At 36.5% G+C, this 27,629-nt stretch overlaps 1 protein-coding gene across 3 annotated transcripts in view; it reads right to left on the minus strand.

Annotated features, from left to right (window-relative positions):
- The window catches only part of CEP83 (centrosomal protein 83), a 124,073-nt gene that overhangs the window by 33,286 nt on the left and 63,158 nt on the right, over positions 1-27,629 (minus strand). For all 3 annotated transcript variants that reach the window (XM_054580216.1, XM_054580217.1, XM_054580218.1), the window contains 5 exons: positions 19,679-19,930; positions 16,965-17,096; positions 6,774-6,888; positions 5,399-5,543; positions 5,138-5,287 (listed from right to left, as the gene is read on the minus strand). In XM_054580216.1, coding sequence (XP_054436191.1) covers positions 5,138-5,287; positions 5,399-5,543; positions 6,774-6,888; positions 16,965-17,096; positions 19,679-19,930 — 794 coding nt within the window. The remainder of the gene's footprint in view (positions 1-5,137; positions 5,288-5,398; positions 5,544-6,773; positions 6,889-16,964; positions 17,097-19,678; positions 19,931-27,629) is intronic.

The raw sequence follows: 27,629 nt of genomic DNA on the forward strand, positions 1-27,629 counted from the left end.
AAGTATCAACAAGTAGAGAACAGTTAGGATTTCCTTTGGAGAAGTACAGCATTAACTGTGATATTTCACCCATCTAGCCACTTTTTATAAAAGGTGGAAAAGAGATGATTCTTATTAGAGGGGAAAAAGAATGTGAGCTGACTCCAGAAAGCAGAGTACCTATGTGGGATCTGATGGTGAGATAAAGTAAGAGTAAGGGAAAGAAACTTGACATAGTGTGCAAGACAATAAAGTTAACAACAACAGGAATAAAGTTCAGGAAGATAGCAAAATGGACCCAGACCGGGGAAGGGTGCTGTGTGGGATTTGCAACAACAACAACATGACAAGAAATACATAATCTGAATAAAAAAATAATAAAAAATAAAAGACCAACAGTAGCGTGTTTTGGGAACACAAGTGACCTGAAAGAAGAAAACTTAAAATGCAATATGAAAGGGAGAACAAAGAAAACCAGTCAAACAATGAAATCAAACAAACAAAACAAAGCAAACTAAACAGAATGAAGAGAAATTAAAATAAAATAAATAAAGTAAAATAAAATAAAAGCAAGTACTGAAGGACAACAAAGTGAAATTTGTCTCAGTTGTTGGCATTAGCCTTCTGATCTCTGGATCAGTGTTTGGTCCTATCACAGCTCTTATTGTCATACACTTGTTAATAAAGAAAAGAGGTCTCCTGCTTACTTTAAACCTGCCAAGCAGGTTCTGATGGTCTTCCTAGATGCTGTAGGCAGAGCAGGGCTGGACTCCATTTTTTTTTCCTTCCCTGTGGTTCTGTGAGGATGGGGATTTGGTCTGGGCTACAGTACTCACAGGTTCCCAACCTTCAGCCCAAGCCCTAAGAGGACTGCATGGCCCACACTGTCCATATGTGTCAGGGCAGCGCCTTTAATCCACTTTGCTGTGTAACCTTTTGATTAGTCCATGAGGTGCACCAAGTGAGAGCAACTCGCACCCCTCCTCCTCTCTCTTTGGTGGCCTGGGTGCTGCATGTACACAGTCTCTTCAGGGCAGTTTAGTTCCCCTATTAAATTAAGTCTCTCTGGACACTGCTACCTTTCTGAGCCCCTACTGCCTCCCTTTTGTCAATCCTTGAGATGCCCTGATTTGGAGCAAATCATGCCCTTTCTTCTCCCTCTTTGCTGGCCCCACTGCTGTGTGTTGAGAGGTCCTTGCACAGCAGCTGAGAGCCTTTTTTGAGCAAATTCCCCTTGGTTGTGGCCAGCCATTCCTAACAAGCACCTGGCTTTTCACACAGCCCAACTCTCTGACCAGTCCCAGGACTATCTGGGTCACAGTCAGTTGTGGCCCAATTCTTCTCCCATCTCCCCAGGTGTCACCCAGCTCCCCAATATCTCTGGTACTGTCCCAGCCAGCAGCCACAGTTCCAGCTGGGGAATGCTGCCTGCTGTGTCCCACTGAGTCTTTATCCCCTCAGTGAATTCAAGTGTCGTCCAGGTCTCTCCTGGTGTGGGTGTGGCTTCCCTACTCTGGGAGGGGAGTTAGCTGCAAAGTTAACAATTGCTGACCCGGCTCTCCTCCAAAGATCCTCCAGCACCTGTGGTCCTTGATGCAGGGCCCAGGGGCCGCAGCAGCCATGGTCCCTGAAGCAAGGTCCCAGGGAACTTCCCTTTGGCCTACAAAATCTCCTTACTATCCATTTTTAAATGCGCTCTGCTCTTTGGCTTCCAAACTTCATACAAGCTGGAATTTCATTGGCTGTTCATTCTGTCCTTCAGAAGTTCAACTAGGTGTCCCCGTTGGGTGCATGAGCAAGGGGGTTCAGCTCCCACCTACCTCGCCGCCATCTTCCCCAACCAGGAAAAAAATCTGTTCTTGACTAGGACAACTCAACATCATAAAGATGTCAGTTTTCCCTAAATTAGTTTAAAATTTTAAAGAAATCCCAATAAAAATACCAACAAATTCTTAATGGAGCTAGTCATTGATATTCAAGTTCATATGAAAAAATCAAACATAAAAGATTAGTCAAGATAGAATAATTCAATCAGACTTTATAACGTACTATAAAGACTTCTACTAAAATATTGTGGTAGTGGCTCCTGAATAGACAAACAGATCAGAGACATAGAATAAATGTCCAGAAATATATCCAAGTATAATTAGAAATTGAAAATATGATAAAGTTGTCTTCAAAATCACTGAGGCACCCTGGCTGGTGTGGTTCAGTTGGTTGGAGCACTGTCCTATAAACTGAAAGGTCTCCAGTTAGATCCATGGTCAGGGCATATACCTAAGTCCCTGGCTAATCCCCAGTCAAAGTCCACTAGAGGCAACCAATTGATGTTTCTCTCTTATATTGATATTTGTTTGTTTGTTTCTTTCTTTCTCTCTCTCCCACTTTCTTTCTCTCTAGAGGCAATGAAAGAAATGTACTCGAGTGAGGATAAAAAAGAAAATCATTGGGGCAAAGAAACCTTTTTAGTAAGAGAGTGAAACAATTGGTTTATCATTTACAAAGAAGTAAAATGAAATCCATATCTTACAGCATACAAAAGAATTCACTCCAAAAAGATCAAGGATCTCAATAAATGCAAAATATGAAACCATTCAAGTGAAAAAAGGTCTCACTAACCTCAGTGCAGGATGAGACTATGACTTAAATCCAATGTCAATGAGATATTAATACATAACAAAGATATTATTACAAAATAAAAAGTTTGTTTGACCAAAAAAAAAAAAAAAAGCCAAAAGACTGACAAACTGGGAAAAATATTTGCAACACATGTCAAAGATAAATGGCTAATATTCCTAATAAGAACCCATAAAAAGCAAGGGTAAAAAAGCAAAGAATCCAATAGAAAATAAGACTTGAACAATTCACCAAAAAATTAAAAATGGCCCTTAAACTTATGAAAAATTGTTCAATCTCATTCCTAATGAGAAATACAAGTTAAGCTACACTGAGATGCAAAGTGGCACAATTCTTTTCAAGGGAAATTGGCAACATCTGAAAAACTACATGGGCATTTACCTTTTGACCCACCTATTATTCACGTCAGGAATTTGCCCTGAAGGTACACTTCCAACAACATGAATATACATACATAAACAAGATTATTGATTGCAGCGGTGTTTGTAATCACAATATTTAGGAAATTAAATGCTCAAACCTAGGAGAGCTGTTGAATAAATGTTGCTATATACACACAGTGAAGTGTAATGCAACTAAAAAAAAGAATGGGGAAAATATGTAACCTGAAGCAATTTCCAGGAAACACTGACAAGAAAGAGGGAAGAAAAACCTGCTTCTCTCATTTGTGGGGTAGAAAGGAACAGTAAAATAAACTGGAAACTAATGAAATTAAGTTGGAGGAGGGCAGGTAGGGTAAGGGATAGGAAATGGGTACCATGGATATGGGGAGTGGCACTTAAAGTATTGTTTTTGTATAGTTGCCTTTTAGAACCATGTTGATGTTATTTTAGAACCATATCAAGTTAATAAAAAAACTAATAAAGATGAGGTGGTGACCCAAAATGAAATAAAACAGGAATAAATGCACCAAAATAGAATTTTAAAGAAGTGTTTTATAAATAAAAAACATAAAGACAGTAAAGGGAGGTTTGGAGAGAAAAGACCTCAGAAACATTGGAAAGCAGGATCTGGCTATATACTCAAAGGGTAATTGGAAAAAAAAAAGATCTTGACACAAATATTACACACTAGTAAATAGGCTTGTTTTTTCCAGTTATAAATTAGCAATTGTCAAAACCATGTATATTCTAGGACTGAGAAAATAAATATATTATAAATAATGAGAGCCATGTTTCTCACTGTCTAAGAAAGGAGTTACAAATAAGAAAAGAGCAAAGGCTAGAATGAATACCACAGTGTTGAAATGGAATTGGAAATATCAATATGAATTCATTATTATTAACACATATACATACAGAAAAATAAACAGATAAAAATGTGTCATCTGTAGATACATAAATATATTTCCTAGTTCAGTTCACTGAGTGGGCCTAGAAGCCAAGACACTGCAGTATCAGTAAGTGCACCTAAAATTGAAATTTTGATTTCTAAATACCATTGTCCAATACACTACAAAGGAACCAGAGCATCTTAAAGAAATGGCTGATTTCAGGCCCGGGGCAGGGAAAGTGTAAGATGAATCTGGAAGATCTTGTGATGTCAGAAAATAAAGACGACCTCAAAAATGATGGGGTCATGTCAAAAGGACATAGAGATCAACTTGAAAGAGCTTCCTGCGGCCAAATCTCAGGCAATACGAACAAAAAAAGAAATTATAATGAAAGGGTATAACCCATAGAATAAGAATCCATGCAACCAAACTGATATGAAGATAATATTTAGAAGGAAGGGAAGGCTCTTCTTTTCAGGAGAATCCCAACAAATAAATGTAGAAGGAATGATGAAAATAGGAAAACATCCTTTGGCAAACACTGAAGTAATAATTGTTTCAGGCAAGAACTACCAACGGATACTGAAATTATTCAAAGAATGTATAATGAGAATATTTACACAGTCTCAAAGTATCTACTCATAATCATACATTACAAGGAGGAAAAAACAGTCATGTTAGAGTGAAAAGATCTGGCAGACACCACTTTACCCTAGTGGTTAAAGTTAACATCACCAGTAAGGGAACAAATCACATACCTCTTGATATGATTCACTGAGGACATGTGGCTTTGACTTTGGTGTTATTTTTACTAAGCATGTATAACTTGAGTTTAATGAAGTGTATTAATTAGTAGAATGTAAGACAAACTCAAACTGGGGGATAATCTATAAAATAACCGGTGAGCACTCTACAAGTTACTATGGTCAAGATTAAAGAAGAGTAAGTAACAGCAATGCGTAATTCTGGATTAGATTTTGGACCAGAAAAAGGACATCAGTGGGATAATTGGTAAAATTTGAATAAAGTCTATAGGTTTGATAATAGTAATATTTATCTGATTTCCTAATTATATTAATGTTAACGTGGTAACTTTGATTATTGTAATATGGTTATATAAGATATCAGTATTTGGAGAACTGGGGGAAGACTATATGGGAAATCTTTGTACTACTTTTACAATGTTTTGTTGGCTCTGAAATTATTTCAAAATGAAAAATTTAAAATAGATATATACACATATATAACCTAATACTTTGAAGTTCCCTTCTGGCCGACTCTTCTGCCATCTGTGAAGCCCGCAATTTCTCTTCACACTGATCCTTCTCGGACTGCCTCCAGACATCATATTCCACTCTCATTTTCTCTAAATCCGCTAATCTGTTCTCAAGTTCTAGCCTAAAACAACAGATGATAATTACGTTACCAGAACGACAATAAAGATAATGACAGCAAAATGTGTTCATTTGCAAGAAGATTTAACACAAAATAAGGTAATTATGTACTTACTTTTCATCCTGTAATACCACAAGTTTTTGATAACCTTCTTCCTTGGCAGCTTGTACTTTACGTATTAATTCACGATCCTTTTCTATTAAGAGCACTTTGTGGTGTTCAACAGCTGATTTGAGAATTTCGTTATCTGACTGTAATCCTAATATTTTTTAAGGAGAAAAATGTGCTATACTCAATCTTATTAAGATGAAAAATCACATGAGCAAACTTTCATAAGCTGGTAAGGCAATTAAAAGTGTGTAGAAAGTAAGACGCTCTGTATACATATTTTCAAATTTTGATACATCAATAAACTTTCGTAAGAATGAAAAAAACTGAAACTCAGAGTTAATTTTTCTGTTATTTCATTGAGCCTACACACAAAAAAACATTAACAAAAGATTATATATGCATTTACTCATTTGAATCTTTAGAGCTAGGGACATCAATCTGGATGATAGCCAAAGAGGTCTAAGTACTTACTTCACCTCTAAAAGGGTTCTGTAACCTAAGCCCCACAGAGAACATCCTCATGAAGCTGGCTGGAAGCAGAGTGAATAAAATCATTGAACCCTTTAAAACCTCTCATTCTAGCAGAATTGTTAGATTTCTAGGAGAAAAATGAATTGGAAGCTTTCAATTTTGTCCAATGAATTTACAAATCTTTCTTGTAATGACATGACAAGCATTTTGCAGATAGAACTAAAATTTGTATCTACCTCAAACTTTAAAAAGAATGCAGAACTGGATCCCAAGCTCTTTAAGTTCCTAAGAATATTGATTCCCTAACTATGTAAAATCATGAGTCAACGTCAAGTAGAAATTAATAATGAAAACAATCATTCATCGTAAGTTCTGTCTGAAACTACAGAGGACAGTTAAACTAAAGACCAACTCAAGGATAGTAACAAAGAGAGCTTATTTAAATACTCAAGAAAAGTCAGACATAATATAATTTCTGAGGAACATTGATGAGAAACACATTGTAATACTAAACTGGAGCTTAAAAATAAGACTAGGCTGAACTAGGCTCAGTAACTGGCCCAGGGTCTACATAGAAAAAATTTTTAATGTAAAAAGTGGGCCTGGAACTAATAATCACATGATCTAAATAGATTTAAAATTATAAACTCAGGAAGTGTGGAATTCCCACTGTAAAATTTCTCTTAATTCATGCATTAATCAAGCAATGATAACATAAACATAAGATTGATTTTAAAAAAAGGTTGCAGAATGAACATTCAACATATAAACAAAAACAATCTGTACGTGCTCTAATATTAAAAGTCAATTAAGCTGAAAATCTAAAAATAAAAATTCAGTGTGATCTACTTCAGTAATTTTAGTTTATATGTGAAAATAATAAAAAGCATGGGAAATTATATATTACCATCCAGTTCACTTTGAATCTTATTTTTTTCTCTTTCTAGCTCACTCTTAGCTCTTGCTGCTTCCAGTCTGATGTCTGTTATTTCTAGTTTGTTTGAATGTTTAAGTTCTTTTACCTGTTGATAATTAGAAATTGAAATTACTATTGGTTATTTTCTTGCCGTTCACTGCTTACCCTAACACATTAGTAGAAATGAGAACGCTGTGGTGGTAGAGTATAGTGTAAGCACCTTCCACCAGGGAAGGTGTTTCAGTGCGTGGAACAAAAGTTGGTATCAAGAAAACAGTTTTTTCCTAATGAAAGTCCTTTTTGAAAGAGTGTTGGGGACAAAAAGGCATTCCAGGTGTAAGGAACAGCACATAAAATGTTACATAAGGTCACAGTCTGCTTGAAAAATAAGCAAATGTGTTATAATACAGCAAAAATCTATGCAGTGGCAGGGAATAAACTTTATACACCATATAAAAGGGTTGTGTATCCTGTTAGCTATTAAAGGTGGCACAATTAACTTAGTTTCAGAAAATTAACTCTAATTGCAAATGTGTTGGATTAAGATACTAAAGAAACCAATTAAGAGGCAAAGGACTGACAAGGAGGGCAAGGGTCAATTGAATTTCATGACTATACAATGTACATGTATATATGCATGTGTGCACATATGTGGTGGTAGTGGGAGGAAGAAGTATAAAACTTATAAATCTAATTTAAACCTTTATTGTCAAAAACTGATCATTTTAAAGTCCCAAGTGAATGTAAAAGTAGTCAATGTTTTCCACATAATTAGCCCGTCACATACCAATTTTCAGTCTTCTTGGAGACATCCCTTTTGGAAGTTGAATAATTCTAGTTCAAAAACAGTATTCCTTCATTCTTTCAATAAACATTTATTGAGCACCTATTACATGCTGGGCACTGGTTTAGGAGCTGGGGATAGATAGAGCAGCAAGCAAGAAACCTTTCTCTCTCCAATCACCTGTACTACCCAAATATTTTCCATATTTCTTCCCTTTGGTAAAGTGTTTCCAAAATTAGTTACAATACTATCAAAAGGATTTAAACAATACAGACATAAAGGTTAGATAAACCTGCATTCTGACATATTATACTAATGTTTAAAACTATGAAATCACACTAGAAAACCATGAATATATACAAGTCAAATATGTAAAATGTGAAATGATGGGAATAGGAGTGTAAAGGACGATTTACTTGAGTGTAATAAAAATTTAAAACACTGGAGCTGACAGTTAGAGGGAAATCAAGAAGAAGGCCAAGAGCCCTGGCTGGTGTGGCTCAGTTGGTTGGAGTGCTGTCCCATAAACTGAAAGGCTGTGGGTACAACTCCTGGTCAGGACACATACCTAGGTTGCAGGTTTGGCTCTGTTGTGGGGGGCGGGGCATGTATGAGAGGCAACCAATCCATGTTTCCCACATAGATATTCCCTTCCCTCTCTCTCTCCATCCCTCTCCCCCTCTCTCAAATCAATAAGCATGTTCTGGGGTGAAGATTAAAAAGAGAGAGAGAGAGAGAGAGATCCTAGAGACAAAGAAAACAAGGACGAGAAAGAAAATCCATATATGAAAGGTTTTGAAACTATTGTAAGGAATGGTCTGATGCAAAACCCCCACTTAAATGATATAAACAGAAAAGCAAATACTAAACTGCCTCTGTACTGCTAACCACATTAAGATGCATCCCTTTCCAAATTAACTTGTAAATTGTTAAATGACACTACATAAAACAAATACCTTATGCTGACATCAGTTTTGCATTTTGAAATCTTTCTAAAGTTATTTTCTATGAAAGCAAGTCTCATAAAACAATGTTTAACTACATGAATGCAGCTAAGAAATTATATTTAAATACTTAAATTTTCTGTAGATTGGGTTTTACTACATTATAATTTCATGGGAAGAGAGATTTTAAACTATAAGTGCTTTAAATTTTTGACCACAATAAAAATCCAATCTCTATGACAAATGTTAATTATAACCTATTACATACTAAATGTAAAAGGTTAAGAATTACATAATAGCTCATTAATAAACCACACTGTGGCTGCTTTAAATATAAAGTGAAAAATTTAAGTCATGTTATGTTGTAGAATCTTGATTAATTTCAACAAGAACTATAAAATAAAAACCTATTTCTTATTTCATCATGATATTTACTGAAAAGAGAAAACTTTTTTCAATTAAATTATAATTACTGAAAAAGAAATAACAACGGACCAGAAGTCAAGCAAGTACAATCTGTCTACAGGTCTACTTTAATTATTAAACTAGTGGTACATGCTCAAGCAAGGTACTTGTCCTCTTGGCATTTATATTTACTTATCTATGTACCTAGGTGAGTTTTCCGTTGGTGCCAAATTTGTATAAAACAATGAATGCACTTATAATAATATTAGCTTCCTACAATTATGTTTAAAGGAATTATTTAATAAAAATAAAAATTTTATTAAGGTATTTATTGCTTAGATATGACAGTCACACTTTCCATGAATAATCCAAACCAAATCCCAAATAGTCATAACAACATTTCTTTCTGCTTCTACATCCTTGGTTCTTAACCTCCTTTGTTATCAGGTCTTGAAAATCCTAAGAACTTTAGGGATCTTTTCCTAAACAAAATGTACAATGTTAAAATGCTATATATACTTTCAAAAGATTCACAATCTTCTGAAGTTTTTTGGGCCAAGCTACCCTGTTTTCTGTTTTTCATGGTTTTTTCCTATTTATTTATTTATTTATTTATTTTATAAAAATGTATAAATCATGTTTATTCTATTACATTTGTCTCAATTTTTACCTTTTTACCCCCCTCCACCCATCCCACCCCCACCCCCCGCTCCCACAGTCAGTTCCCACTCTGTTGTCCATGTCCATGGATCATTCATACATGTTCTTCGTCTAGTCTCTTCCCCTTCTTTCCACCATTGTCCTCTTTCCCCATCCCCTCTGGTCACTTTCAGTCTGCTCCATGTTTCCATGCCTGTGGTTTATTTTGATTGTTAGTTAATTTTCTTGAATAGAGTCCACTTATAGGTGAGATCATATGGCATTTGTCTTTCATCAACGGGCTTATTTCACTTAGCTTAATATTCTCCAGTTCCATCCATGTTGTCACAAAAGGTAGGAGTTTCATCTCTTTTTTTCTTTCTTAAATGCAGATTGATGTTATTTATGTTTTTTAAATGTCAAAGTTAATTATAAAATATTAAAAAAATTTAAAATCATTATGAAGTCTCAGCAATTAAACCAACATGACACCAGCACAGAAATAATCAAGTAGATCAATGAAATATAATGAGCATTCTAGAGACAAACGTATATATCTAACAATATATGATTAAGTTGATATTTCAAATCAATGGGTAAAATAAGGTTTATTCAACAAATCAGGTGCATGGATGACTATTACTTGCAATAAAACAAATATTGAGCCCTATTTCACACATTATACAAGAAATATTCAGGTGAGTTAAAAATCAATATGTAGAATCTAAGGAGTTTTAGAAGAAAATAGAACTAACATTTTTCATGACCAGAAGTAAAATATTTAAACCCAGGAGCTACAAAGTAAATATTGACAATATGACTATATTAAACATTCAAGACTATATAGTAATATACATATAAAAAAGTGAAAGGACAAGTGACAGAATAGGAAAGTATTTTCAACACATCTAAAAAAGGGGTAATAGTGTATTTCTTTTTAGGGCAACAATTCTACAAACATTTAATCAAAAAATAGATAAAGAATACCAAAAAGTAGTTTAAAGCTTTTTAAAAATAATGGAAATAGGTGTGAAATATACAAAAACAGGTTTAGTTTCAATAAATAATAAAGTAACAAAATAGCACATCACTGTCACAATCAGATTAATAAGTATTAAAAATATTGGTAATATCAAGTATTAGCAACTCTGAAAGGAACTAGGTATTCATAGAAACTTTTCCTTCATCTTAAAGCAGTCCCTTTAGCATATTTTGCAACGCTGGTTTGGTGGGCGTGTATTCTTTTAGCCTTCTTTTGTTTGGGAAACTCCTTCTTTCACCTTCCATTTTGAGAGCCTTGCTGGGTAGAGCAGTCTTGGTTGCAGGCCTTTGCTTTTCATGACTTGGAATACTTCTTGCCATGCCTTTCTCACTTGCAGTGTTTCTGTTGAGAAGTCAGCTGCAGGCCGTATTGGGGCTCCCTTCTATGTTACTACCTCTTTCTCCCTTGCTTGCTTAAGGATTCTCTGTTTGTCTTTGATTTCTACCATTTTAATGATGATGTGTCCTGGAGTGGGCCTCATTGGGTTCCTCTTGAATGGGACCCCCTGTGCTTCCTGGATTTGTGTGACTTTTTCTCTCTTCCAATTAGGCAAGTTTTCCATCATTACTTTTTGAAACAGGTTCTCTGTGCCTTCCTCCTCCTCTTCGCCTTCTGGTATCCCTATTATACAGATATTATTACACTTCAGGTTGTCCTGCATATCCCTCAATGCCTCTTCATTGTGAGTCTTTTTTCATTTTCTTGCTCTCTCTGGGAGCTTTTTTCTACCTTGTCCTCCAGCTCGCTGATTCTATCCTCTGCTTCATCTACCCTGCTTTGGATTCCTTCTACTGTGTTCTTCAATTCAGAAATTGTATTCTTCATTTCCTCTTGTCTCATATTGATAGTTTCTATGTCCTTTTTCATGCTCATATAGTTTGCAGTAAGTTCCTCGTAGGTTCCCTGTAGTTTCTTGTAATTCTCTCTGAGCTCACTGAGCTCTTTGAGCTTCCTTAGAACTGTTGTTTGGAATTCAATATCTGATAGCTTACTTGCCTCTATTTCATTGAGTTCTCTTTCTGGGGATTCCTCCTTTCCCTTCAAGTGGGGGGTATTTCTTTGTCTTCCCATTATTTTTGAGACTCTTTTGCTTCTGATTTTTAAATTGATCTGTCTTGATTTCCTGACTTTGTGATGTGAACTTCTATGGTATAAGACCGCTGTTTTTACTTTCTGGATCTGTCTCTGATGATGTCAGATGTTGCCCCTGTCTGACCTGAGGCAGTCTGTTCGAGACTTCCAGGAATCTACTGTCTGTGGCTGTCTCCTTCAGCTGTTAATCTATTCACTCTGCACTCAGGAGGCCACCTTAGACAGCTCAGGGTGGGGCGGAGTCCCTCTTGGGGGCGGGGTTATTGAGTCCTTTCATGCTGCTGCCTTTTTGGGGAGGAGTCCACACTGGGATCCCACTGGCTACTCTCTCATTTCTCTCCCCAAAGCCTCCATCCTCAAGTGTCTCCAGACCTCTCTGTGCCCCCATTAGCCAGGGATCTACTGTCTGTCGCTGCCCTGTGCACTCAGCAAGCAGTTTAGACAGCACAGGGCGGGGTGGAATCCCACCTGGGGGTGGGGCTATTGGGTCCTTTGACGCTGGTGCTGCTCAGGGGGAGGGGTCACTGTCTGAGCCTGATGGCTGCTGCCGCATGAGGGATGAGCCAGCACTGGGATCCCACCAGCTACCCTCTCAGTTCTCTCCCCAAAGCCGCCTTCCCCAGTCTCTCCTCAGGCGTCTCTAGCCCACTCTGTCCCCGTCTTTGCTGGAAACCAGGGTAAGTGGCTACAAATAAAAATGTATGAGTTGGCCCTTTAAACATTTCTTTGAGTCTCCAGCTGCCTGTCTCTCGCAGAGAGGAACCCTGCCGCTTTTCGCAGCTGGCAGTTTTCTGTGTACTTTTTGGGCTCTGATGCTGTGGGATAGAGATCCCCGCTTTTGGTTTAAACCCTGCTCTTCTCAGGGGGATCCAACTGGCCCTTTCAATATCTTTCTGGTGCTGCCACTCGTGGGCACCCCACCCGCCTTCTCAGGTCTGTACAGCACTCCTTACCAGTTAGATTGTGCTAAAGCCGATTCTCATGTCTCCGAGGTTACAAGGCTCCTCTCTTGCCATTGTTCAGTTGTTTGTTCCAGGTGATTTCTCCACCATTTAGTTGTAATTCCAGGTTGGTCCTGGGAGGAGGTCAGTGTGACTTCCACTCACTCCTCTGCCATCTTGATTCTGCTTTTCTTTTTTTAATCTCCCCCACAATGTTTTCCATGTAGACTATGGCACAGTGTAAATTTGCCTTATGGTTTTGACACAGCAGAATACAAGTACCCAGAGATCATTACCTAGTACTATTATCAAAACTTTAAGAAATGATAAAAAAAAAATAGCAATAGTAGCCCTTTTCCAAGGTTTCAGAATCTATTAAATTACGCATACACACGTAGCAATGCAAGAAAACAATATATAAGCAAGAAATAGAAATATAGTTGAAAATGTGTTAAAAAGAAGCTCTTGATGCAAATCCCAAAGAAATACTACTTACATTCTTTTTTCCCCCAAAAGTCTGAGATGGTATGACCTCATTAATTTAGCTAATAAGGATAACTCTGTGTGAGAGTTCCTTAATGCTATTTTATTAGAGTTCTAAAGATCAACTATTTCATGAGATATGAAATATCTTTATGGTCATCACTCTCACACCATCTTCAGTAATATTTTTTAATCCAAGATTTAATCACACTGACATAACTCCATCAAGAAAGCTAACATTTACAAATTTGAATACACCCCCGGTGTTCCTTTGTATTGCAAACAACCATTTGCTAGAACTGCAAAATAATGTTGAAAATTGCAAGTTGCAAAGAAAACTGTGACAATCATATCTGAAATATTGTCTTAAAATTTATCCTCCTGCCCTGGCTAGTGTGGCTAAGTGGATTGAGGGCCGGTTGTGAACTGAAAAGTTGCCAATTAGATTCCCAGTCAGGGCTCATGCCTGGCTTGCGTGTGTGCCAGGTCCCCAGATGGGGGCGTGTGAGAGCCAACTAGTTGATGTTTCACACATTGATGTTTCTCTCCACCCCTTTCCCTTTCTCTAAAAATAAATAAATACAATCTTTAAAATTCATCCTTCCAATGAAATCTTTTCACATGCAATATTTCAAATGAAAACTTGGCTTGTCTAAAGTTAAAGAATGACTTTTAATATGCCATTTATATGCAAAATAATGCAAGTGTGCTTTTAAAAAGACAGGCAACTCTTAGTCATGTGTATTAACAAACAAGCAGAGAAATTATACTATTCTAAACTGTTCTTATTCTTTCAGGAGAATAGGAGAAATCATCCATGCACTAACTCTAAAAAGAAAGAGCAATAGAGAAGGTTATGTACAGAAAGAGGAGGAAAATCAGGGTCAGGACACAAGCCATGAAGCTCACATAGAACATGCTGCAAGAAAAGTATCTAGTAGTCCCCAAAAGAGTTAGAAGCCACAGCAAAAGCCAGCTTATCCAATGTCCTACTGCTCCATCTATTGTTCAGGTTATTCCAGCAGTTCAGTTCAGCTACTCAGGTCCACAACAGTGTTTTGAAAATATTGAGTACTCAGTACTTTTCTTTATAAAATTGGAAATAATTTATACAAGAATTGGAAGGAAAGCAGGAGAAAACTCCCTTTATCCTGAATTTACTTTGTTGTGTTCTGCATCTACTTCTTTGCATCCTATATTACTGTAGGCACTCAGTATATATCTACTGCATATAGAAATAATTTTCCTACAGTTAATCAGGAAGAAATCAAATTATTTATTTTCTAGTAGGAATTACACAACCTTAGTAGGCTGGAAGAATTCTTAGGTATGAGTTAGAATAATGCTTCATTTCATTTATGAGGAAACTGGATTACAATGGTACTAAAAAACTTGCTTAAAGTCATACAGTTATAGATATACTGAAGAATGGAATTAATCAATAGTCTCAAAGTTATGTGTATCATTTTCTCACTTAAGAATATCACAAGTATGTAACCATTGCCATTATCATTTTCTTTACCAGCGACTATTTATTATGTTAAATACCATCTTTAATCTAACAAAAATCATGTAAGACAGAGGAATTATCCCCATTTAAAAGTTTAGCAAGTCAGAAGTCAATAGGTGGTGAGTAAGAGGAATGACTCAGGATAGGATTCAAAGGTAAATTCATCTGATTCAAAGCCCATTAATTTTCCCATTGCACATCATTACCTGCTCCAAAATGGCAGTTTTGAATTTCTAAATATATCTGAATTTCAACCTATAAGATCAATTATAAGACTATGCTTGAAGTAAAACATTGTAACAATAAAAAACTCATTGCTTAATTTTCACTTATTCTTTCTGGTGTCAGCCATACCCAATAAATTGCGATACTGGCTGCAAAACCATTTTATAAACTGTAAAGTATAGATATTCAAACAAAAATCTGCAATGTCACCAGATGTGTAATCTACAAATATAAAAGAGTATGTGTTTGCTATGGAAAAACTGGGTAGACTATCTGCCAAGGGCTGGCATCTAATCCCTGATATTATGGTGTTGGCCTTTCGGGCACAGAAATCAAATTTTGTCACCACACTTAAAATACTTTCAAGATTAGATTCACATTAACAAAATTTACAAAGAGTGATCTATAAAATCAGAATGTCAGTTTATTAATTACGAGAAAAAACTATAATGGAAACTAGAATGCTCTCAATCTGAAAAACCAGTACATTTTCTCTCTGTAGACAAAATTACATGGGAAGTCAAAAACGGTCAGAAAGTTGCTTGGTGATCATTCAGTCTAAGCAAATGAGATAAATTGCTTCATGGCCATAAATTAAACCAGACTGGTGTATTCCTTTCCACAGTAAGAATGGTATGTTCAATGTGACCAGAGTAGTTAACATCTTCTGACTAAAACTCTCTGTCATAAACACCACTTCCGTCTTCTCAAGTGATTCCTTGGTCAAAAAGTTTATGATTAATACATTATTCCTTTAGATAAGTTCATATATGTCTACGAAACTACAGTAAAATCTTTCTGCTCTGGGAGCCATTTTGTTTTTTTAAGGTGATTTTACATATAACTTTGCTTTGATAGAAAAACCATACAGGGGTTGGCAAATGTAGATGTACAGTTTGAGTACATGAAAGAGTTTATTTTTTTTGAGTTAATAAAGCTCTTGTAATAATCATAACCTACATATCTTTTTCCATACAAAAAACTGAAAACCTACTTTTGCCCACACTTGTACTTGACTGATTTAGTAACCTGTCTTATTCCTAAGTTCTTAGAGATGCCCAAAGAAGTACTACTACTACTACTACTACTACTACTAGCTAATATTATTATAATAACAGCTAATATTTGGGCGATTATATACCCAAGCTTATGCTAAATACTTTATGCATCGTATTTCATTTAATCTTAGTCACACTTTATAAGGTAAGCATTAGTCTTGTTTTATAAAGGAAAACAATGTTTTCAGAGAGAACATAAATTACCGAAGGTCACACAGCTAGTAAGCAAAAGAAATAAAATTTGAATCCAGTCTGTCTGACTCCAGAGCTGATATTCACTGCAGTAGTCTATAAAATACTTCTATCATTGCTATCCTATTTCTGATTACTGGATTCCTTATAAATGTACCCTGCATTTGAGGGATACATACATAAGTTCCTGAGAAAATTCTGTATATAAAATGGTCAAACCATTATAATCTTTTTAAAATAAAAATGCAGATGATGCTGCTAACACTGATTTACTCACTTAACAGTTACTCAGTGTCTGCTGTGTGCCAGCATTTTTCCAGGAGCTGGAAATACAGCAGTAATAAAAGCAGTGACCCTGAGCTCTGGAGCTTGTATTTGGTTGGGGTAAAGGGATGAGGGAAAAAAAAGGAGAAACAAAATAAACAAGTATCAATATGTTAGATAGTGTTAAGAGCTATGGAGAAAAATGAAGCAAATGGGGAAGATTGAGAGGGCAGAGAGGAAGAGGGAAGATGGTATTTTACAAAGTAAGGACAAGGAAAGTCTCTGATAGGGCAACATCTCAAAGAGAAAAGGAAACAAGCTGAGAAGACATGTGAGGGAGGCCATGCCAGGCAGGAAAGTTCACAGGCCCTGAGGGAGAAGTAGGCTTGCTCAGAGAAGACTGAGAAAGCAAATGAGTAGTATTCACAGTGGAGGTAAAGAAAAATTGGTCATATTCTGCATGTATTTGGAAGGTATTGTAGAATGAGAGCATAAAAAAAAGACCTCAGTATAGACAACCAAATTATTTAAATGCCCAATTTCTTTGTCATTATACAGTATCAAGCATTCTAAAGAATGAAGTAGAAACATAAGATGACTTACTTTACTGGTCAATGTATTTATTTCCCGTTCAGCTTTATGCAATTTACTGATTAAAATAGTATTTTGGTCATTGCTTGATTGTAGCTCTTTTTCCAAGCGTTCAGTCTGTAGTTTAACTGACTGTTTTTCAGCCTTTTATTAAAAGAAAATTTAAAAATGTTTTCCTAATATTTTACAATTATATAAAAGTAAACACTATTTAAAATATCTGTAATCATACTACCCAAAATTATTCAAAATCTCAACAATATTAACACATACCAAAAAAAATATTTTTCTCAAAATATTTGGTAGGATTCAAATGAAAGATGTTTGCTCCAAGAAATATACAACAGAGATATCTGGAACAAACAGCATATCAAGAGCCACCAATGAAATAAACCTCTCATACTTCTCTCATGACTGCACTCACTTACAACCATTTACTCTTATTGCTGACACAATTCCAACAAACATTTTTGGGGATTCCGAATCCACAGCAGATATGAAAAAGCATGCTGGACGTAGAAGAGAAGGCTCATTTATAACAGTAAAAATTAAAAACTGAAAATCTAAAATCAATGGAGATTTTTTTTTAAATGCATTAAAAAATTAAAAATTGTCAACTAATTTTTATCCTTTGGAAGTATGGGCAAAGAGCTCAATAGCTCTTAAACTTCATCACTTAATAAAGATTCTTAATGAAGTCTGAAATTGTCAGAAAAATTTCTGTTTGGTAATACTCATAGTGCTCTCTAGTTAGGGAGGGAAAACTAAATGCTTTTTAAAAATATTTCTACTCAGAATACTTAAAAATGCTTGGCATTTAAAACATAAGCTTCAGTTTTGTCACATCTCATTTCCTATATATCTTAAATATAATACAGGAAGGTATTTAAATAACTCAAATGCCCCCCCCCCCACGCCATTTTCCTCAAATATAGAATGATCCTTTCTGGGCTCACTGATAGTCAAAAAAGTCAATGGTCAAAGAAGAAAGAAATGCTTGCTGTCATGTGCTTATTTTCATTTCATCTGATAAAATTAAATATAGGCCCTTTTGAAAATGTCACAAATCAATCTCCCCTCTTTTGTCATCATTTAACTTGTCCTGAAAACAGCCACTCTGAATGACCTCAATGGAAAGGTTTACACTGGCACCATATACCATATTCAGTTGCAATCATCCACTTATTCTATCTCTGTGTAAATACATCAAGGATGAAAGGATGGCAACATAAGCGGTCTCATTCTGAATTGCCTCATGTCTAAAGACGAAATACACCAACAACTACAGTTCAGGACCAGTATATTTTATCAAAAGCTTCATCAAAAAAAAAAAAAAAGATATGACATCTTCCAATATACTCCTTGTACCCATTTGTTGGCTGGGGGAAAAAATCACCCTTTTGGATTTGGATACTGGATTTTAATTACAAGCTAAGTGCCCACTAATTTTCTTCCAAATCAAATCATTTCACAACTATCTAAATAAAAAAAAAAAAAACACTTTGGACTGCTCAAAATAAATCAACACAAACTAGTATATTTGCTACATGTGAGACACTATGAACTTGGAGGAGCAAGCATATGTGAAAGGACGGTGAAAGAGTCCAGAATATCTTGCCACAGTGGCATAAAAAATTATATTGAGCCAAAAACATCTGGGAATTAGCATACATTAAAAAAAGGTTTTTTTATTCAACTGCTTTTATCTGCTTAAAAGCAGAGCCTTGGAAAAAAAAATTAAATTCCCTCCCCCGGGGTTTCATAAGCAGGGAAGACTAATTCCTATCATGAGAGACAGGAAGTCAGTATCAGGATAAGAAATCACCTAAAAAGACATTTTCACAAAACTGTCATGTTTCCAGTCTACTTTCCTAAAGGCCCATTTATCTTTCCTAAGTGCCCTTTCTTCCCTTCTCCTTTCCCTACTTAAGATGGTGTATAAGCACCAAATGCTAACTGCCTCTTTGTGACACATTTTTCTGTGAACATCCATGTACATATAGGAATAAAAACCTATCTTTCCTCTTACTAATGCCTGTTGTCATTACTAATTCACAACCCCCAATCACTGAACCTAAGTGGATGAGGGAAAAGGTTTTCCTTTCCTACAACGGAAATCAAAAATTTTCACTAGAGAGTACCTCTAGGAGTATCGGCCTAGGTCTGCCAGCTCTTATCTCTCTCTAATGAACTCAGGAAAATAATTCAGTAAAGCCTCATGCATTAGTATCCAAGGTGAATTTTATTACTCTGGCAAAAAGCTGTCACAGATACATAAGTATGATAGTTCTGTTTAAACAGGACTTACGATTTTAAGATCTTAAATCCCAGTATAAGGAAATAAGTATCCAGGAAGAAATTGTTTTTTCTGGTTTGAGATGACTTTAGTTTCCAGAAACTCAATTAAATTATTTTGGATTTTGCATATTCTATTCTGTGGCATTATAAGTTATATCATTTAAGATAGGTGACTTGACTCCCAAAGAAATAATCCCTTTATATATGTGGCAGCATATCCATTGCTTATGAATCAATAGTTTTCTTGTGTACAGGAAGAATATATATGCTCTTGGGTTTCCACATATGTGTCAGCATTAGATTGGTGCACAAATATTTACACTCTAAAAATCAGAGGCTTTTAAACTGCACTTTAAAAAAAAAGAATGCCATACTTCTACTGAGAAGCGATATTAAAAAACAAACAAACAAACAAACAAACACCTTACCTCCAGGGATCGGACTGTAGCCTGCATCTCAGCCAACTGCCGTATCTGAATTCTTTGGACATTTTCTACCTGAGTGTCAGAATTCTCTTTTTCAGCCCTTAATTCGGCTACCTCAGCCTCTAAATTTTTTAATTTCTGATACAAATGGACTTTTTCTCGTACAAGGTGCTCTACTCGTTTGCTGTCTCTTGTGGGATCAACACTAAGCAGCTGATTATGTAGATCTTCTTTATCTTTCTCCAGTCTTGCAATCTAATAATAATTTAAAAGAAAGCATACAACTTTAAATTACTGAATTTTCCATCAAGAACGTGCATTGTAAGTCAGTAAATTAAACTTTAAAATTGCATAACGTAAGAAAGAAAGCTTAGGTAGTAAAACGAAGTACCAAAAAAATTCTAAAATGTCACATTCTTCATTCTGACTCAGCATGACGCAAATGTGAGGGCAAGTATTTTGTCCTATTTTCCCTCTGTCTCCCCATGGTGTCTAGCAAGAGGCTTCATCAGTTGCCAAATAAAACTCAAAATTATAAATACTATAAAATAATTATTAAAATATCAAGTATTTTAAAAATTCATCAGAACATTACAGGGGCTTAAGCAAGATCAATATGCTGATTACTGTTCAGCTTTTCCTTATGTGACAGTAATTCTTGAGCTATTGCTACGCTAATAAAATTATCTGTTCTAAGGCAATTTAATTCACCAAAAAAAAAAAAAAGCTGCTTGTCCATATAAATAACTACAAATGTGACTGATAAGAATTTTTAAATGATAGCTGAGAGTTTATTAAGGCCCTAACTGTAATGATGGCATAATTCCTAATTCTCAGATTCAAGAAAGAACTGAAAATCATTAATCCAAGGCATTGAGAAAAGCCACTGGGAAACTTGCAGAGCACAAACACTAATGGTCTTCTCATTCATGTCAACCACCACTTCCAGATCCCACGGCCCACGGGCCTCCCAGTGAGTGGGTTTCCAACTGGCTCCTAACCGCTGAGGCACTCTGGAGGCCCCTCACCTCTGGGAACCAGAGGGCTAAGTAAGCAGTAAAACTCATTCTTTCCTTTTCCTGATCTCCCAAACTGTGCATCCCTTGCCACCGCCACCACCAAATCTTTGTTGTTAACCAGAGCTACTCTTTTTAGTCTCTTTTTATATGAGATTTCTTCAGGTCACTCATCTTAAAGAAAGGATTCTGCTGTTCAATAAAAAAATATTAGAAACCACGGCTTTAAATACCACCAGGGTTTGTTCTGTCACCAGAATGAGCTTAGAAGGCTCCCTCTAAGCCAAAAGGACTTAAAGTAATGTTCTGCAACCTTGGCGAAAGTGGCCCAAGAGGCAACTGATTGCTTGCACTGCTGTGCATATCAGTCTAAGAGGTGCTGAGACGCCCACCCCAGCACAGAATCTGTTCCCATCTGTAAAATGAAAGGTTAGACTGGAGGCTCTTTAAGATCCTTTCAGTTTTAACATGCAGCGATTCCAACTTGTTTTTGGACATGCTGAATTAAAGATGTCAATGGGAAATATAGATAGACCTACCCATCCAGCAAACATTTTTTCCAGAAAAATAAAATTTTCTCAGAAGGCAACTGCACAATTCAGTCAAGCCCTTAAAAGCCCAAATAGTGTCCCTCCCTTATTTTTCCCCCTACCCTTTACACATAAACATTATCCCTAGGGTTTGGTCCCTGACTATCTTTTTTCCCTCCATTTCTTTTCCTTTCAGCTACTTTTGTGACTGTGCAAGTCACTTTTTCACTCTGGCCTCTGTTAAAATGAAGGGCTTGGGCTGGATGATGTTTAAGGTACCATGTAGCTTTTGCATAAGGTAACTCATCTAGGTCAGGAGTCACTGTATAAGTCTGGTTTGTTTTTTTGCTTAGACATTTTATTTGTTTCAAATAAGCCTTGAGCATATGCTGGACATGCAAATAACAATAACTGTGCTTATAATTATAATAAATAAAATTTATTGGCCACCATTTTTATACATTATCTCATTTGACTCTTAAAACAGTATAGTAAATAAATATCCTCATTGTTCAGGCATAGAATGCTAGCTGCCTACTTTAATATCTGTTCTGCCCTTTATTTTAGAAATAGAAACTTGATTCCCAATGGGATATGTTTTGCCCAGTCAGTTAAATGTATTTCCCCGATACTCTTACCTACAAGTGTAGCTACATAACTAAATTTGGCCAATGAAATATAAGCAGAATGGTCATTTCAAGAATCTAGGAAGTTTCCTTAAAGAGAGGGAACATGCCTCCTCTTTGCCTCCTTCCTCTATCTTGATTCTGGGAACAGGTATGTGATGGCTGGAGCTTTAGCTTCCATTTGAACCATGAGGAGAATGGCTACATCTTAAGCATGGTTAAGTAAAAAGTTGTAAAGATTCAGAGTCCCTGACCATCCTGTGAAGTTACGGTACCACTGCTGAACCACCTACTCTGAACGTCTTTTTATGTGTGGTGTGGGGAGGGGAGGGAGACTTGTCTAAACAGCATAACTTAAATCAAAACCTAATCCTAACTGATATCATTTTGCCAATGAAGAAAAGGAGGCTTAAAGAGGTTAAGGAACTCCTACTTCTGTGACAGATACGATGCTAGATGTGAACATAAACCTATTGTATTTTTCTCCTAGGAATACAGGAAGAATACATTTCCCAGGTTCCCTTGTTGTTAGAGTGGGGCCCTATAGCTGAGTTCTGGCCAGTGGAATAGGAGTGAAAGCTGTATACACCACTTCCAGGTCCCGCAGTACTACTCCCTGCCATTATCCCCCATGCTTGCTCTTCCATTTGCTAGTTAGCATCCATGCTGAAGACGGGGGTATCACAAAAGGACCCTGAGTTCCTGAATGCCTGTGGGGAGCAGAGACTCCCGCCATCCCCACACACCCACATTTGACTTACATAACAGAGAAATAAACCTTAGCGCATTAAGGCACTGAGACGGTGGGCTGTTACTGTAGCTGGTGTTGATGAACTTACTAATTCAACCAGTGAGTAGAGGAGCCGGAATTTCATCTCTGGGGCTGTTTGACTCTCAAGACTGTGGTCTGGTCCCTGCCTTGGAGAAATTCACAGTGTGTCATGGGAAGACGGATGGCTACATCGTTAGGCTCAATGGAGTGCTAGAGCCCCACAGCAGAAGTCGGCATAACACACAGTGTGGCCTGGAGGAGTTAATGGTCAATTCTGAAGGTTTGAGAAAGTCTGAACCAGGACCGGGACAAGTGACAGTTTATCACATATTTTTAGGATACAAAGAGGTTTAAGGCAAAGCCTCTGCCCGGCATTACCTTATAATCAGGCTACGGAGGCAGGATAACTGCAAATGAAACAGAAGCAAAAGCAATAGTGGGAGGCAGTGCAATGATTAAGAAATAGACACACAGATTCTGAGAGCTTCTCAAGAGCTAAGAAAAGAGCTGAGTGATGAAATATGGAGACTAATTCTACATTAGACCTGGATGGAATCTGAGTTGAAAGAGGGAAGAGACAAGAAACGTTTCATGGAAACGTTTCATGGACAGGAAAGTAAAGAGACCATGGTGTCTTTACTGAGTACTTTAATGAGTGCTGAGCTAAATGAGCCACACATAAAATTGCATTTAGTAACAGTAATTTCTCTTGTAGTCTTCACATTATATACAGAGTCAGGGAGCTAATGTTCTTGACCAGCATGTTTCCTATATAGCTACTTTCTCTGGTAGTCTGGAGGGACTATAGTGGTAGCTGAAACTATGGACTGAGCTGGCTAATGACAGAGTCAGGATTATTAGATCACACATTTACAACTCCTAAACCAGAGCTCACTATCAAATCATTCCAACAAAAACTGGTAATCACTACCTCCTAATTTCTCTACTGATTTACTGTTGTACAACATTTATTGTGTATTTACTATGTATCCAGGACTATTCCTGGCAGTGAGACATATTAGAGAGCCAAGCAGACAAGCATATAAACACAAAACCTATGGTATCAAGAAGCCTGTATTCGATCACTGCTGACACAAAACTTGTCCCAGTCATCTGGGCACAGATCTCGGACACCACCTCAGCTCCTCCCTTCTCCTCCACTCTCAATCAGATTCACATGTCATCTTCTTTAAGAGGACTGCCGTGCTCTGAGTCCTTCCTCTGTACTTAAAAAAAGCTTTGTTTGAATTTTTCTTTTATGACATTTATCCAAGTCTGCTTATATTAGTTACCTCCATGCTTTACTCTATTCAAGAATATAAAAGCTTACCTGGCAGGATAGATCTTGTATTAACCAATTTTACTTTTACAAAATTGTTAAGTAAAGAAAACTGAACACAGGCAGATCAGGAACCAGTAATAATTGTTGATCTTCTTTTTAATAGATGGTAGCACCATTCTAATTCCCCAGGGCACCCAAAAGAAAAAGGCTTCATCTAATTGCTCAGTCTTGGTTTTTATTATCTTTATAATGCAGCATAGAAAAATGGTTAAGAGTCCAGGCATTGCTATCAAATGGCCTATTTTTTTTTTCTTTTAGAATTTTAAAGATACTGTCTTTGGGAATCTATTATTTCTAAAAAGAAGTCTGTCGTCATTCTTATCTTTGTTTTCTGTAAAAACTATCTTTTTTTCTCTCTACTTTTTAAAAATTAACTTTTAGACAGTGGTAGGTTCACATGCAGGTGTAAGGAATAATAGAGATCCTGCGTACCCTTTACCCACTTCCCCTCACTGGTTATAACCTCCCCCTCCATTTTCTAGAAAACATTGTTTGGAGTTGGTTTTCATTTTTTTCTTAAATCACTTGGTAGAATTCTCCAGTGAAATCATTCTTTTGGGGGAATTATTAAGTTACAAATATAGTTTCCTTGATAGTTATACGATTATTCAAATTATCTATTTCATATGAGCAGAGTTATAGTAGTATGTGCCTATTTCATAAGTCAAATTTATATCAGTAGAGTTGTTCACCTCTATATAAGCTAATAAGATTACCTTATTAACCTTTTGATATCTGCAGGGCCTCTAGTGACATTGTTTCATTTCTGATATAGGTAATTTGTGTCTTCTTAGTCTAGCTAAAGGTTTGTCAATTTATTAATTTTCTCAAAGAAACAGCTCTTTACTTCACTGATTTTCTTTACAGTTGTTTTCAATTTCATTGGTTTCTGCTCTTTTTTATTTCCTTCCCTCTGCTTGCTTTGGGTTTATTTTGATCCTCTCCTTCTAGGTTAAGGTGGGAACTTTTATTATTGATTTGACACTTTTCTAATGAATGCATTCAGTGCTATAAATTTTCCTCTCAGCACTGCTTCTGCTGTATCCCAAGTATTTTAATACATTGTATTTTTGTAACAGGGCACAGCCAGGGCCCCCCCAAAGGGTATTTGTAATGGGGTCCAGAAATTGGGGTGTCCAAGAAAAATATATTCTCCCCTCCCCAGGGCGGGCCGCCATGGGAGATGGGAGCCTTGAGCAGGGCCATTGAGAGTCATTTTGTATGTCACTAACAGGATAGCTTCATTCCTCGTTTGCAAAGAGGATTATTTTGCATATCACCAAAGCTAATCAGAAAGGTTTCAAAGACTTTATACAGAATGTAACTGGGAGAGAGGGAGGAGAGACAGGGGCGTGCAGGAGAGACAAAGGGACACAGACTCTGGGGAACAGTGTGAAGACCACGCGGGAAGAAAGGGGAGAAAGGACTCTTGCTAGTGGGCCGGGAGAAGGTGCCACATGGTTATAGATTAAGAGCTGGAGATCCCGGCGACACAGTGGATGGTGCTGAGACCCGCGAGAGGCCTGCCTAGCCAAGCCCCAGACTTCTGTTCTTTTTTTCTCCTGAAGGACAGTGCCCTGACTGGCCCGACTGGTCTATCTGGGTAAAAGGGGGAAGGCAGGGCAGTGTGTGTGCTGGTGGTTGATATGAAGGGATTTTGAGGTTTAAGCGTAACATTTAGCCATTAATCAAACCTGTATAACTTCTGAATAAATAGTTCATTTTCTTTTTCACCAAACTCTGCCATTTAGAGCCATAATTCCAAGGGCGGCAGGCAAAGGACCCACAACCGAGGGATCCTGGGGAAGGAGGGTGGTTGTTGTTTTGGTAATAGCATCTGGCCACCCCCCCACCACGGGTCTTTTTGTTCGGTAACATTTTCATTTTCATTCAGGTCAATTTATTTTTTTTGAAATTGTTTTTTCATTGAAATTTCCTTTTGACTCATAAATTATATAAAGGGTGTCATTTCATTTGAAGATTTCCCTGCTACCTTTCTGTTACTGATATCTAGCTGAATTTTATAGTAGCTGACGAACTACTCTCTGTAATTTCAATTTTTAGAAATTTGTTTTGTTGAGGTTTATTTTATGGCCCAGGATTATGATCTGTTTTGGTATACATTCAGCGACCACTTGAAAACAATGTACACGGGTACTCTTATTGGATGGAGTGCTCAATAAATGCTGACTAGATTCTGTTGGCTGATGGTGTTGTTCAGTTCTGTATCTTTCCTGACTTTGTTTTGTCAATTGTTAAGAGAGGAGTGTGACGTCTCGAAGAGTAATTGTGAATTTGTCTATTTCTCCTTTTAATTCTATCAGTTTTTACTTCACATACTTTGTAGCTCTGGTTCATTCACATTTAGTATTCATTGTCTTATTGGGGGAGTGGTATTTGTCATTATATAATGTCTATCTTTAGTATTTTTCTTTGCTCTGAAGTCTACTTTATCTGATATTAATACGGCCACTCCTGCTTCTTTCAATTTTTGCATGATGTATCTTTTTCTATCCATTTACTAACTACCTATATTGTTGTATTTGAAGTTTCTTGGAGATGGCATATATAGTTGGGTCTTTTATTTTTAAAATCAACTCTGTAAATCTCTTAACTGGTATATTTAGACAATTTACATATATTATGGTTATTAATACATTATGGCTTAAGATTTTTTCTTTTTTAAGTTCATTTTCTTCATCCTGCCTTCCTTCCTCTGGGTTACTTGAACATTTTTTTAGGATTCCATTTTGATTTACCTACAATGTTCTGGATATCTTTTTGTATAGCTTTCTTAGTTGTTGCTGTAGGTATTACATTATATATACATAAGCTCATAGTCTACTAGGTTCAAGTGAAATATAGTGAAACTTTACCTCCTTTTACATCACTTTGCCCTTGTTCCTAATATAATTATCTTAATTCTTTCCTCTATACACACATTTCAAAACATACTGGACAGCGTTATAACTTTTGTTTCTAAAATGAAAGAGAATTAGGAAATTCACTCAGGAAAAGAAACTCACATATATATGCATGTATCGTTTCAGTTACTGTGTTCTTTTATCCTTACTGATGTTTTGAGGTTGCCTTTACTTATTGTTGTCTTTTTGTTTAGAGAATTTCCCTTAAACATTCTTTTGGATAGGTCTACTGGCAACAGATTCTCTTAGTTTTCCTTATTGTAAGAATATTTTAATTTACCCGTCATTCCTGAAGGATACTTTTTCTGGATATAGAATGAGTTGACACTTTTCTTTCAGAACTGGATAATGTTGTCATGTGTCCTTCTAGCCTCTATGGCTTCTGATGAGAAATATCAGTACCTCGGAACTATTTTCCCCTTATTAGGAAGGTATCATTTCTCCCTTGCAGCTTTCAGCATTTTGTTCCCATAGAGTTTAAGCCTGATGTCTCTTACTGTGTATTTTATTGATTTAACCCTGTTTGATGTTCACTCACATTCTTGAATTTGGTGTGTCTACCAAAGTGTGTGCATGTTGCAGGGGAGGGGGTCAGTATTCAGCCTTTTATTTCTTCAAGTATATTTTTAACACTGCCCTTTTTCTCTTTTCTAGGACAAAAATCTTTGATCATTTGTTATATTCCCATAGGTATCTGAGGCTATCCCTGCTTACTTCTTTCTTTAATCTATTTTGTACAGTTTG

This window comes from Pteronotus mesoamericanus, unplaced genomic scaffold, assembly GCF_021234165.1.
Source record: "Pteronotus mesoamericanus isolate MK-2021 breed Mesoamerican mustached bat unplaced genomic scaffold, CSHL_Meso_final contig_56, whole genome shotgun sequence".
Taxonomy (NCBI): domain Eukaryota; kingdom Metazoa; phylum Chordata; class Mammalia; order Chiroptera; family Mormoopidae; genus Pteronotus; species Pteronotus mesoamericanus.